The following is a 14,652-nucleotide window of genomic DNA, read 5'->3' on the forward strand; positions in this document are numbered from 1 at the left end:
CAAGCAGCGGTGCTGCCGTGGGCGCCTCACCCGTGCCAAAGCGCTCACGGGTGGAGGATAGTCCTCCCCCAGCTGCTATCAGGGCAGGTGATGTTCACACCTGTGCGTCCAAACGCAAATGAATCGCGCATGAGCGAAGCCGCTGCTCCCGCACTGACTGTAACGCAGTCAGTTCTTTTACTGTTATGCTGTTTTGTGGATCACAAGGTTTAAAACTACTTATAAACACACACACACAAAGTAACTCCACCAGAGCGCCAATTTCGGGTCACTTTTGCCGGTCCAGGCCCGGATAAAGGAGCAGGGTTGGAATTGTGACATTAAAAAAACAATAATTGCTAAAAGAAATTTAATTTGTAGTTCTAAATAAACTCTAAATGGATTTAGGACGTTTTTTACTCACTTTATGTCTCGTCCACGATGTTATTTCTCTCTCCAACAACGTAGGTTACAATTATATTAGCATGACAGATTATGCAAATTAGGTGATGACGTCATTTGGTGACTTCTAGCGACTTTTAGGACAGCCAATAGCGATTTTTCTTACTAAGGATTTGGCAACACTGAGAGCAAGGCGTTGTTAGCAAACGGTTAACTTCTGCCGTTTAGTTGCCGAGGTTCGTGTGTCGGCAAATTAAAAGGAAGTAGTCTTTGTATTTAACATGGGTCCAAGAAAAGACTGTCTTTATGTTGAGCTGTAGTTGATAACTGCCGAATTATTTTGTTTTGGCTCATAGACGGCGTTAATTGGAATACAAAGCTTGTTTTGTCGTGGCTAAACTTTGCTAGCTCCAAAGCTAGCCTGATTGAATGTGTTACGTCCACCGGAGAACCCTCTGGACTTGGAGGAAGGAAGGAAGGAAACTGATAAGTAGGATAACTGCGCACCTATGCTTCTGCAAAGCTAGAACGCTTTAGGACTCTTGAGTTAACACCGTGACGCATTTAGAAAAGGTGACTATCTGTAGACTTCGCGTGATATTTGACACTGTTTGGTTAATGAGATATGCTGTTAGTTGGCATAGCTAGCTGCTAGCGCCACGTCTCTGGGCTAGCTGTACAGCAGACGAGAGCTATCCTGTTAGCCACAAACTTCCAAAGAAGTTGTGTAAGTCAGATTTTTCTTTCTGGTTGAGTTGGTCAAGGAGCTGAACGGTGATTAAAGCATTTCACGGTCAGACTCTTTAACTCTGATCTGCTGTACCACCGGGACAACCGGAGAAACTTATGGCATCGGATGTGATTGAGAGTGAAGCGGTGCTGAAGGGTGTAAGTGATATGAATTTGCACAATAGCAGCCCAGATACTGTCACACCCAGGAGGACTCTTGAGGATTTGAGAAACAGACAGACTTCCAGCCCGTCATCATCCGGTGTATCGGGAGAAGGCGATGACGAGGAAACAGACGAATTGCAAAATAGCACAGCTTCTGCTGCAGAAAAGGGCGAAGAGGAGTTTCAAGACAGTCTAACCAAAACAAGCGGTACGCCACAAGAAAGGAAGACTCCAGACAATGTGCAGAAGCAACGAGGAAAAAGCTCTACCCCGGTGAGCGTTCCCCAGCCACGCTCACCAGCTGGAGACACTGGAAGGTGTGTATTTAGACATTTTTGTGTTTTCCTTACATAGAAGCAAACTATGAGAAAATTAGCACAGATATGGTTTAGTCTCTCCCAGAGTCAAACGATAGTTTTGTCGGTGGTTCTAAAGTGGACCTAGGTGTACATGTGACTGTTTGTTTATCTGACTTTGTATTGGTTATAGCGTAGTCTGACGGCCCTGTGTCAGTTGGGATAGGCTCCGGTGGCGTGCCAAAGAGCGTTGTATCATTGGCCTACAGTCTGTGAAATATATCTCAGACATGTCTCTCATGAATGAAGTCATTTTCAGCCAGAAAAGCATCCCTGTCATAGGGTAGAAGCTGAAATCAGTTTTTGGAAGAGTGACTTTTATATGTCCTTTTATTTATTCAGGTTGAAAGTCTCATTAACATTAAAAATTCATTGACATATTAAAAAAGAAACATCAGGAGTCACTTTTTAGCACAACATCAATCCTCTGCAGAAAGATTTGTCAAAGCTATGGATTTCAGAAATGACAAGCCACCTATCCTTAACTATCATTGTCAATAAATATTGCTTACTGGGAGCCAATCACTCTTGTGTCTTCATTCCATTTCTCTTATTAGATATTTGTCAGTAAAGTTTTTTTCATGCAGGAAAAAATAAACAACTTGACATGGCGTGGATACTTAAACTCTAACACATTGTACTTATAGGTGTGTTTTTTATTTATTATTTTGCATTTTTTGCAGTAATCTTGAAAGTTGCTTGTCCAGGAGTTAACTTCCGAAAATGTCATCATTTAACCTCAGAGTTCATCTACGTCTTTGGTAGCACTGGTACTTTGCTCTAAAAATAGTTGTTTTCAACATCTTGCCAGAAACTGTTGGAAACCAGCCATCCCAAAACTAATTCAGGACCATCAGATTTCTTTGCAGATCTTAAGTTCAGAAAAAGCTGTTTCAGTTTAGCCAAACTGGTCAAAGGTTTGCCTAACTTCTGAACTTGTTAAGATGTGAAATTGAAAGTCTTCTCTACAGACATTAGTGCACTCTGCTCTGCACCTCTGAGAGATTTTTAAACTAAGTATTGTGAATTTTAACTTGGAGGGAGCTATAAAGAATGGTAACAGACTTCAACCCTTCACATAACTAAAACAGAAAAACGCAGCAAAAATAAATGTAGATAGAATGATAATCTTACATTTGTTTCATTTATGTTGAAATTATGAATATGAAAAATGACTTCTTAACTGGTAACACATTTACTTTTGCCTTGAGCTTTATTTAAACAAATTAGCATTGCATCTTTAAAGTTTTTCCATAGTTGAACCATCCCCCACTGATATCCATATTAATTCAGTTCTCTATTGTGCTCAGTATAATAATTACACCTTTAAAATTTCTGTCATCTTTTCCTTTTGACTATTTAATGTAGCTAATTTCTTTCTATATGCTTCCATTTGCATTGATTGCAATGGTTCCCTCTCAGGAAACTACTAGCAGTTGGATTTCAGATGTAATGTGAGGATTAGCACCATGTACAAGTAGACAGCTAAACTGACATATTATGAAATGTTGAGTAGTGAATGCCCAGAATGTTTTTGTGCCTGGAAGTACAAATACTGCAGTCTATATGATTAATGCATCAAAGGGAGCTTGGTACAACTTGGATACAGATACCATTGGTCTGCACTGGTGAGCAGTCGGTTTGTAAACTAAGCCCTTAGCACAAGCTTATAAGCTTTTTAAAAAGCTACGGTTCTGATTAAGTTTCACTTGCAAGCTGAAACTGAGATTTTCAAACATCTATTTCATATGATTACTTTTGTCTCATGTTAAGACATTTTATTAATTGAAAACACAGGCAATGAGGATAAGCTTCCTTTTAGGTTGCTTTAATCATTAAAAGCCACAATATTGAATATACAGTCCAAAAACATGCTTTTATCTCCATAATCTTTTTTACCCCACACTTTACAGTTGCTCTACTTTGTTGGCAATGAAAATGTAGCCTGACAGATATAGGATTTTTAGGATCAATACCAATAGTTGGTTATTTTATGAGTTCAATATTTTAGATATTTTTTCCCTTTAATAAATATGAATCCAAAGAGTTCCACAGGGGTCAGTATTGGGACCAAAGCTGTTTATCCTCTATATCAATGATATATGTAAAACATCTGATATATTGCAGTTTATTTTATTTGCAGATGATACAAATATTTTTGTGCTGGAGAGAATTCACAGCAGCTTTTGGAAATTGTCACACAAGAAATGATTAAACTAAAAACATGGTTTGACAGAAACAAGTTATCACTAAATTTGAAAAAAACTACATTTATGTTATTTGGAAATTGTAAAAAAGATGCCGGAGCAAAATTGTTAATAAACAATGTTGAAGTAGAGCAAGTTTCTGAAACAAAATTTCTGGGTGTGATAATAGATAACAAAATCTGCTGGAAACCTCACATAAAGCATATACAAGCTAAACTGTCAAGAAGCATCTCTGTACTGAGTAAAGTTAAACATTTTTTGCCTTCCAAATCACTCCGGGTACTTTACTGTTCACTTATATTGCCATATTTAGAATACTGTGTGGAAATCTGGGGAAATACTTACAAAACTTCACTTCAACCACTATGTAAAACTCAGAAAAAAGCAATCAGGATTATTACTAAAGCAGGATTTAGAGACCACACTAACATCATGTTCTTGAAATTAAAAATACTGAAGTTTATGGATCTTATAAAATATAAAACTGCAAAAATTATGTACAAAGCCAGATACAATATGTTACCAGGAAATGTACAGAGAATGTTTTTTGACAGAGACGGGGACTATGCATTGAGGGGAAAATTAAATCTGAAGACTCTTAAAGCACGGACACAGGTTAAAACCTTTTGTGTTACTATTTATGGGGTAAAACTGTGGAACAGTTTTACTGTGGACCTACAGCAATGTTCAAGCATTAGTCAGTTTATAAAGATGTTTTGAAAACTGATTTTGGAAGAATATGAAACTGATAAAGTTGATCACCCATTGTATATATAACTATGCTAAATTGTATTTAAATTATATCTATCACTGTAGCTATGTTTATACATGTTCTCCTTGTTTATTGTGTGGGGTAAGTGATGATGGGAATTAGGTGAATAGTGGGATTCAATAGAATGTTAAGCATGGGGTAGGGATTAATAAGTATGTAATACTTCTTCCTACTCCATTTCAGACCTAATAATTGTCATTTCATGTAATTGAGACTCTGTTTGATTTATTTATTTATTTATTTTTATTTTTATTTATTTTTTTTATTTTATTTTCTTTGTTTTATCTGAGCACATACGTGTGTGTATGTACACAGAGTAAATGCAAGTATGTGTACTTGTGTATATATTGTTTTTTTTGTATATGTCTGAAATAAAGATACTACTACTACTACTACTACTACTACTACTGAATGCGACACTGCATAGTAGTGATATGTAAAGAAGATTTTAGTTTTGCAATTATAAGTAATATTGGTGGGTGAATCAATACTTGCAGGCTCTGGTGCCTTCATTGTAAGGGTCAAAGATATTTTTCACCTCCTTACAGTTCTTGGGGGTCAAAAATTACTCAAAAATGCCAACCCTTATTTTGGACCTACAGACCTGTAAATGTATATTGATTCTGTAAGTTGGCAGCATTTTGAGTATTAGAGGACTGTTTTATTTTTTGGGTTTGTTGGGTACCTTTTGCATTAGTATAGCTTAAGTAAAATTCCTTGTCAGTTTATTAATTTAAAATCGAATTGATTTGTTTCGAATAAATCCAGTTATTATGGCAGATGTTCTTCCTTCTTTATTCGTACAGTGTATGCTCATGTGCTTTTGTGTAGCCAAGTGTACCTATTATACACTGACTTTTTGAAGATTGTAATTGATGATGTATTAGCCCAAGGACAAAAATTGCCTTACTTTCAGCACATCAGGAGTGCGTCTGCATTTTCCCCTTAATTATTTTAAGACTAAACAAGTCATTGTTTTAAGATGCCCAATTACACGTTTGGATTTCACAGATAATTTCCGCTTGCCCTCCTCCTGATCTTGATACATTTTCAAGTGCAAGACAACAATCGAGCAGTTAGAGATTGTTAACCATAACAGATTGTTCAACCTTTTTCCCCTTTTCATTCCCAGCCTTGAACGTCAAGAGTCAGTTGCCACAACAGAAGCCCGCCTCAGAATGGAAGGAGTTGAACTTAAGGAAGAGTGGCAGGATGAGGACTTTCCACGGTACTGTCTCAATCACACTTATATCATGCTTCATAGCTTTGCATCACATGTTTGGGTTTTTCAAAGTCCCATTAACCATGACTCTGCTGAATGTATCATTATCTTTTGTATGAATCTTAGGCCTCTCCCAGAGGAAGAGGAGCTTGAAGATGAGCTTTTTGCAGAAGCTTCTGAGGCAGGAAACTCTGGTAATGAAAACACAATACTGTTCTTTGCATTGCTACAGTCAAAAACAGAACACTGAAGAACAAAGTTTTTGCATTTTAAAGTGCACATGGCCATATGGAGGTTAAAAGAGATACTGGTTGCTCTTCCATTCATGTGCATTCAGCTGAAACTGAGGCCTGAGCAGTCTGAGTTTTACAAATCAAAAGAGTAATTTCTGACGTGGTCTTTTTGGTACAAAATCCTCTCAGGTAGGGGTGGGCGGTATAAAAGGTATACGGTAGAAACAATATAAAATTGGCCAACGGTAGAGATTTTGACTTTACTGCGATAGCACATGTTGATGGTGTCATCAAGCTGCGCCTGTTTTGGTCGAAAGCATCGCAGCGGCTGCAAACAATATCATTTGCAAATTATGCCAGGCGACGGTAATAGCAAAGAGACTAAGCACTTTTGGAATATGGGGAAAGCCAAAAAACTGCGCTTCCTAGACTTCTGTACCATTGATTTATTTTTGCTGAATTCTCTCGCAGCTGCTCTATTCCCATGTTGTTGCAGTATATTAATGACTAACCTCGTATTGTGAATGGATTATCTCAGTTGTTCTCCTGACTGAAGTTTGGTCCGTTTACAGCATCCCGACATGTGACTGTATATTTCCCTAGTTAGCGGAAAAAGTTAGCGGCCATGCTTCAGCTTCACTGTGCTAATGTTATGCTAACGTAGCTGGGGCGTAGCTGTTTTGCTAGCGATCACGTAGCACATCATTATATACCAGCTAGCTCAACTTCAGTAACCCTACAAAGTCACTGCTGTTTAGTTTTCTGTCTTCATTTATGTTGGAAGTGATAGCAGAGCTGTACGTTTGAATTTTTTCAGAGATCTCTCAGTCAGTCAGTCATGCTATATCATGTTTAGGTGGAAACTAGCGAGCTAACTTCCTGCTAACTTCTAACTCTGTTAAATTTAATAAATTCTGTTTTCATGGATGCCTGGATGTTAAACGTAATTATTACACCTGGTAAAGCAGCAACGCTGATCATTTTATTAAAGGTGAAAGAATTTAGACAGTTTTTAACTCTCAGTAATGCCGCAGTGTTTGTTTGACTTTGGGACCTGAAGCAGACAGAATTTTGGACCCAGATTACTCCGAAAGGCTCCTCACTACGGCAGCCGTAATGCTCCGGCAATCCATCATAGCTTACCAAAGGCGTACTGAACATTTTTGACAGATTTCTGCGCGCCATGTACTACATAAAATCGGTTCAGGGTCAGTAACGACAACCAGAATTCATACATAAGGCACACTGTTGATTTTTGAGAAAATTAAAGGATTTTAAGTGTGCCCAATGGTGTGTAAAAATACCTTATACAGAAGAAAAGAATATATCGCGATATATATTGTTACCGCACATGCTTCAAATTATACCGTGATATTTCTTTGCCAAGCTGCAGTGGAATGATGTTCGCTGAAACCAAAATTTCCATTTTAAAAGACTGTAATGTTGAAAGTGTCACTTGATTTCTATAGCAGTCAAGCTTGACATTAGTGTTGGCTGAACTTCAAAGTATTTAAAAAGTATTTTTTCATAAACAAGCTCTGTGAAGTACCAAAGCACAGTATTAAACTGGCTCTGGAGCTAATTAAATACTTTAGTACTCATTACCCCTGGCATTGTCAGTTCTGCTTTCATTGCTATGGAAATTTGGAAAAGAGATTTCCTTTTTGTCATGAGTATATAAACATTATCATTCATGTCAATTTCAATTTTATTCATATAGCACATTTCATGACATGTAAACTCAATGTCATAAAAGATGAAAACAAAAAAAAAAACTTGACAAAGAAATACAAGGTAACACACACACTATGTGCTGAGCTACAGCCAGGTGGTAGAGCAGGCTAACCTACTAATCAGGTAGTTGGTGGTTCGATCCCCATCTGCATCTGCTGCTCTGTGTGCCAAATATCCAGGATGTTTGGAACCATTAAAATGTCTGCACCTGATGGCCTGAGAGGTCTAATTGGGTTATAGATACTGAGGAAGTCAGAGATCTACTGTTGAGCCAAACCATTGAGGGCTTTATGAACTAATAGAAGCATTTTAAAGTTAATTCTGTACTGAACTGGGGGCACTTCAAAATTTGGGTAATGTGTTCCAATTTACAAGTATGTGTGAAGGTTCTTGCTGCATTCTGAACAAGCTACTGATGATTTGGATAATCTGCCAAATAGAGCATTACAGTAGTTTCATTTCCCCAGTATGTCTACATGGACTAATTTCTCTGAGCCAGTTTCAAAAAATAATTTTTATAGCATATTTTAGTGCATATTTCGAACTATTATTGGATATTTTCCCTTCATAAATTCTTAAATTTGCTCTTCCATTTCTGTCTTTAAATACCAATTTAAAATAGATCTTTTTTGGTATTAGCAGTAGAAAGTTTTTATAATTTATTTCATAAGGAAAACTGGTAAGACTGCACATCAAAAATACTGTCAAAATTAAAAGCCCTGCATTCATTTTTAGTTGAAAATTATCTTTAAAGAGTTTATTATCAGCAAAAGGTTATTCCAAAGCTTTTAGTATTACAGCATATGATGCACACACACATTAAAATAAGTACCAACAAGAATACTGCCTATGCAATAGGTTAAAATGCCTCTTCCTACCAACCCGTGATTCCAATCCCTACTTGAATAAGAGACGCACCAGAGAAGAACTGCTCACCACATGTAATCACTGTGTTATCTCTGACCTGAAAAAGCTTGAACCTTTCAAAAAGCTGTTCTCACAGTAGACCGTATAATCATTATTGATTTGACATCCTACCCTAGGCTACGCAGTGAACAGTGGCAAGAAGACTAAGAAAAAACTTGCAGCTCCAGACATCAGTCTCACTCTTGACCGCAGTGAAGGTTCTCTTCTCTCTGACGAGCTGGATGAAAGCACAGAGCTAGACCTCAGTGACATGGACACGCCCTCGGACAACAGCAATGAATTTGAATGGGAAGGTAGGAATTTTATATAATTAAAAATAATTAAAAATATTGGTCTGGTACTTCTGGTAGTATCCTTTAACCCTCATTGTTTCACTTTGCTTATTTAAAGGCAGATGTTACAGATCATCTTTTAGATGAGGTCTAGTTGGGATGTTATTTTCACAACAAACAGAAGTTCTCCAGTCTTTTTTTTTTTTTTTTAATTTCTGGGTTCTTGCGTCCATGTGCTTTTTTTCTTCCTGTATTTTTTACAGGTTTGCTTAGGCAGCTGACTGCCTGCAGTGTGGTTAAAATATGCTTTGTTGTTTTTTGTTTCCACACTGCTGCCTTCCTCTTTTTCACTTGGAAGAATTGTTTCCATTCTCTGCCTGGAAACAGGCTGCAGGCCAGCAACAGGTTTCTCTGTTCCTTGTGGTAAGATCTTTTGGACAGCTGTCTTTTATTTTTCAAACAAATCAAGATGTTTTTTTTGTTTGTTTTTAATTTTTGTTCTTTTGGTTTGGTTTGTTTTGTTCCTCCCCACCATATTTCATACCCTTTCATTTTTACTTAATATATTTGATTCCTCTCCCCCTTTCTTTCAATTGTTCCTGCTTGAGTAAACAATAGCAGGTTATCACTTAATGGTGAAATTGTTGGCCATTTTGTCCTGTTTGATTATCAGTTATTCAGTGAGTCACAATTTAAAAGCATTCAAATTTCAGAGAATAACTACTGGAACAAGAAAACTTCATTGATCTCTGCACAAAAATTGATTTGCCACAGTTGCTTAACACAGTAATAAAAGAGTAAATGCCTTAAGCATAAAACTTAAATTAAACTTGTATTAAGTTATATTGTTCCAAAATCAGACAAGACATGAGACCAGACAATTAGAATTAAATTAAATTAAAAACATTTTGGTCCTCTTCACAGAAAACACACTCAAGTTTGTTCGTTTGATTTAATCTCACGGTTTCATAAGTTTTGATTTGCTTGTTGCATGCTTGATATCATGTGATCATGTGAGTACTTTCCTTGATGTCTGCATCATGACATTCTGCACATCATGCAGCTATGCTGTAAATCTTACAAACGATCCTCAGATATCCTTGGGCATTTGAGCAAATGCAGCACTCTACAGTAGCAGTGTGTTTTGCTTTTGCTTTCCCACAGGAAATTATGAATTTTCTCCCCAGAAAAAGTGAAGTGGGCATATGGAATTGAGGATGTGAATGTTGGTGTCGATTCAGAAAAAGAACATCCCTCAAGATACACAAGATTAAAGCAAGAAAATTAATGTGCATATGATTTGAAAGTTAAAATACGAATTATCGAGTGATCTCAAAATTGTATCACATTTGACCAAAAAGAATCTGATTTGAATCATGTGCTAAGTTTGCAGCATTCAAGTTGTTAGTTTAACTTGCCTCTTCTCCTTCAGATGATCTTCCTAAGCCAAAACCCACAGAACTACTACAGAAAGGCGTGGAGTCAGTTCACGAGTATTCGGCCTCAGAGGAGAGGGAAGACAGTCGACGCTGGAAGATGCTTCGTATTGGAGACCAGGAACACAGAGTGGACATGAAGGCCATTGAACCTTACAAGAGAGTCATCAGCCATGGAGGCCAGTAACATTGAAGTACCTCTAGTAGCAAGTCTTGAAACTTTACATACAATTTGGCAGCATCTCACTGTACTTATTAGAAGTATTATTTTTAAGGACCTCTCTAAATAAATTATGAGTGATTCCTAATCTTAATTTCATCTGCAGCCAGGACATGAAAACTACATTTACAGAGTCATCGGTGAAATCTGACAACAAAGACACTTAGGTATATCTGCCCCAGCTTGAGGCTTAAAAAGCTTTCATCACAGAGGTTACACTTTTACAAAATGTTGATTCACAAGATTATGGCTTCATTAACGGTTAAATCCAGTGATGACACAATCAAAGCCATAGTCTGGCTCCTCCCACCAGAGCAAAGAACAAATGGCATGCTAATTAATGTCAAAGACACAGTAAACCCCAAAAAATGCTATGATTGGCTCATATTTTATCCGATCGGTTCTTTGGTAGCAGCACTGGATGAATAAACTGTATTACACGTTTGACATGATTAAATCAGCTTGTGTGTATTCGCAGTATGAATTCCTTTTTCTTTTTTTTTTAAATATTAAAAATGACTTTGTGGCGTTTGAATCTCTCATTGCAGGTTACTATGGAGACGGTTTGAATGCCGTAATTGTGTTTGCTGTGTGCTTTATGCCGGAGAGCAATCAGCCAAATTACAGATACATCATGGAGAATTTATTCAAGTGAGTTTTTATTTGAAACTTAGTTCCTTCACACATTTTAGAGAGCTGTGTCTAATGCGATATTCTTGTTTCAGGTACGTCATTGGCACACTGGAGCTTTTGGTTGCTGAGAACTATATGATTGTGTATTTAAACGGGGCGACCTCTCGTAAGAAGATGCCAACTGTTGGCTGGCTTAGAAAGTGCTATCAGCAGATTGATAGGAGGTGAGCGAGTTGCACAACTTGGAAAACTGTTTTTTAAAAGACAGACAATATGAGAACATAGATATTTGGGTCACTTCAGACAAATAAGCATCAGATGGTAACGCCTGTCCTCACTCTTCTGTACAGGCTACGGAAGAACCTGAAATCCTTGATAATCGTACACCCCTCTTGGTTTATTCGCACCCTGCTGGCACTCACCAAACCTTTCATAAGGTAACTGTAATGTAAAAAGGTAATAACAAGTCAAAGACATTCATGGTGTAATCTCTTTATTCTGAATGTTTCTGATTTCTTTTACACAGCTCCAAATTTAGCCAGAAAATCAAGTACGTGTACAGCTTGTCAGACCTTGCTGACCTGGTTCCAATGGAGTATGTGTCCATACCAGATTGTATCAAACAGTAAGTATGGTGTTTGTAGCACTGATGTCTGTGTTGCATTATAGTGGTTTTCCTTGTGGCAAGGGTAGGCCGTAAGTTAGCTGTGTCCCACTGACCTAAATGTGCACACTGCGTCATTATACAGGGATACAGTCTGCCCAAAGCCCATAAGCATTACTATTATTATTATTATCATCATCATATATGCATGATCCCATGTTACATTGGCAAAAACGTTGCCACGTCACTACATATTGCTTCCAGTGTATACACAGCTTAGGTTATTGTTTTGTAAGTATTCTATAAGCTGCTGTTAAATATCGTAGTCTTCATTTCTTTGCTAATATGCATAATTATTGAGCTGCACTACAAATTACTCATACTGTCTTCTTCTTTGAGGCTCTGCACGTGACAAATCTTGTATCGTCACGGCATTTAAAAAGGCAGCACAAATAACTCATCTTGACTCAGTGAAACTCAGTAAAATGTTTTTCTCTTTTGGATGTGTGGTTGCTGTCGGCTGTGTGTTTCTTCTTCTGCCTAACCCGATTTCCCTGCCCCCTTCTTAAGGTTTGACGAGGAAAAAAATAGGAAAAGCCGTAAAAGGTATATGCACTTTCACCCAGGGTCAGCTTCCGCATCTTCTGCATTTCATAAAACTAACAGAGAAATGATGAGTTGGCTTTCAGAAATGCACCAAGACACCTAACTTTCTTTCATTTTCATAGTTGGATGATTTCCAGTTACTGCTTATCCCGAAATCAGCAGCTTTCCTCTTCAACGCCCCACATGTTCATCTGATTTGATTCAGGATTTACCTTCCTAATTAACAGATTGAGAGTCCATTTTTTGGTCTCCAAAAAATAGGTGACTTGGTGATTATTTAACCAGCTAAATAGATTTTCTGAGCCACTTTTGTGAAGATCATCCCCAAAAAACTATTGCATTTACATTTATTACCTCAAAGTAAATCAGCTACCTTAAAATTGTATTCAGCACTTTATAGTTTTGTTTGTTTGTTTTTAAGTCGCAGAGCGTGCTTGCTCACAGCTCATACTTGCTGTCACAAGTCATAACTCTACAAGCTACATGAAGATAAGGTTTCAAGGAAGCTGAATGTGTTGCTGCTTGTTTAGGTAAAAAAAGCCAGGGCATTAAGTTGCACTTACTTGCATTTATCTTGTGAAAAACAGGCTCGTATTTTGAGGAGGTTGGTGTTTGGCAAGTTTGTTCGTATGTACAAATGAATGGGGTCAAGTAAGGAAGTAGCTCGCCTTAGTCACTGTGGTTTTTGGTGGCACTTCAGCCGTGTCCTCACATGGTTTAGTAACTGGCTCTCACTGAACACACGGTTTGTTCATTCTCACAGCTCTTTGCATGACTCACTGCTTACCCGCTGCCCGCTGATTTTTGGTAATTGCCACCTCTTTCAGTTTTAATATTCTGCTTATTGTTGATTCAGTAATGACCACTCAGGAAGAAATGGTATTCAACGAGACAAAGGCTTTTCTGGCAATATTTAATGTATTTTTACTGCTAAAGTAGAAGCCAAAGTAGAAATTTTTCACTTTTCAATGGAAACAGGAAACTTTTAACGATACAGTTGGTACTGATCTTTTTACTGATCAGACATTTTAAGAAGTTGCATGTATACAAATGATATATACATGTGTATATACAATATATACAAATTGGGATTTGTATATATTTTAGCATTTTAATCTTTTGGTTTTATTGGGCAAACTGGTCTAGTGAGTCTGATCATTTTTATACATTCCAGTGTATAGAAATAATCCTGACACCAAAAAATCCCATTTTGATGGTGTTACAGATTTTGTACAGTTTTAATAACCACTAAACTTGTCTGCAGAATCGATCAGGACATGCACGGCAAAACGGAGAGCGCAGCTGCTACTGTCCCGGAGTGACCTGGCTCACGCTTCGAGACGTGGAAAGGAACGGTGAAGAATGTTGAGGACTGCAGCCATTTATGTTTGTTTTCTGGGTGATGGGACTGGAGGCTTCTTTGCATCAAGAAAGTGCCTTTTTGACATGATGCTGCCTGTTACACGTTGGAACTTTTTTTTGTTGTTGTTGTTTTTGTGCTGCATTTCTGTGTCAACCAGTTAGATCTGCAGCACTTTCTCCACATGCTGTCATAAACTTTTTAATCCTTTTTTATTTACTCCTGTATCTCATGTCAAACTAAGCGCATTGGTTTCCCAGTAGCTACTGGTGTATGTACACTATTTGAGGCACTCTTGTTACAAGTGGTTGATGCATGGTCTACTTTATTACATTTAAAATTATATATTTATATTCAAAAGGTGTTAAAGGAAATAAATTAATATATTTTTATGATGGATCTGATTTTAAACTGCGTATTAGGTCACTGACTCACTGAGTGGCATTGGATAGAACACGTTTAATGCCATCTTGTTCACTGTTCACTGCTGATGTTCTCTGTTAAAATCCTGCCTGGGGAAAGGAAATCTTTGTTTTTATTTTATCTTCTTTTTTTTTCGATCTTTTTTTATTTTTTTGGCCCCTCACTTGAATGTACTGTTTTTGCTTGTTGGGGGTGAACACTTGTGAAAGAAACTATCTGAACCAAGGATGTAGGTCTTTATTTTCTCATTTCCTTCAAAGTAAAGCCATGGATCCATTCTGATTGCTTTGTATCTTTTATTATTGTTGTTATTATTAGTTTTAAATCTTTTTTTCTAATGCAAAATTTTCGGGAATAACAAGATAGTTAACA

The 14,652-nt window shown here is 37.3% G+C and overlaps 1 protein-coding gene across 3 annotated transcripts; it reads left to right on the forward strand.

The window, feature by feature from the left end:
• The first annotated feature begins 572 nt into the window (after nucleotides 1-572).
• bnip2 (BCL2 interacting protein 2) lies at nucleotides 573-14,562 on the forward strand. Of its 3 annotated transcripts, XM_006789311.3 has the most exons (11): nucleotides 573-1,592; nucleotides 5,743-5,838; nucleotides 5,959-6,026; nucleotides 8,843-9,019; nucleotides 10,431-10,613; nucleotides 11,203-11,305; nucleotides 11,380-11,511; nucleotides 11,638-11,724; nucleotides 11,814-11,912; nucleotides 12,462-12,497; nucleotides 13,762-14,562. In XM_006789311.3, the coding sequence occupies exons 1-11, from the start codon at nucleotides 1,228-1,230 to the stop codon at nucleotides 13,817-13,819; spliced, it is 1,404 nt and encodes a 467-aa protein (XP_006789374.2). In that variant the 5' UTR covers nucleotides 573-1,227; the 3' UTR covers nucleotides 13,820-14,562. The 3 variants fall into 3 exon arrangements, with proteins under 3 accessions (XP_006789374.2, XP_006789375.2, XP_006789373.2); XM_006789312.3 differs by lacking the exon at nucleotides 12,462-12,497; XM_006789310.3 differs by lacking the exon at nucleotides 13,762-14,562 and having other exon boundaries at nucleotides 12,462-13,755.
• Nucleotides 14,563-14,652: the final 90 nt, after the last annotated feature.

Source organism: Neolamprologus brichardi, chromosome 7, assembly GCF_056152115.1.
Source record: "Neolamprologus brichardi isolate AB-2024 chromosome 7, ASM5615211v1, whole genome shotgun sequence".
Taxonomy (NCBI): domain Eukaryota; kingdom Metazoa; phylum Chordata; class Actinopteri; order Cichliformes; family Cichlidae; genus Neolamprologus; species Neolamprologus brichardi.

What these genes read in the sequence shown, in the direction of transcription:
- bnip2 (XM_006789310.3), top strand. Translation starts at nt 1,228, where the DNA reads ATGGCATCGGATGTGATTGAGAGTGAAGCGGTGCTGAAGGGTGTAAGT. An exon ending in CAGGATGAGGACTTTCCACG is followed by an intron (nt 5,839 to 5,958) that starts GTACTGTCTCAA and finishes TATGAATCTTAG; the next exon opens with GCCTCTCCCAGAGGAAGAGG. An exon ending in CAATGAATTTGAATGGGAAG is followed by an intron (nt 9,020 to 10,430) that starts GTAGGAATTTTA and finishes CTTCTCCTTCAG; the next exon opens with ATGATCTTCCTAAGCCAAAA.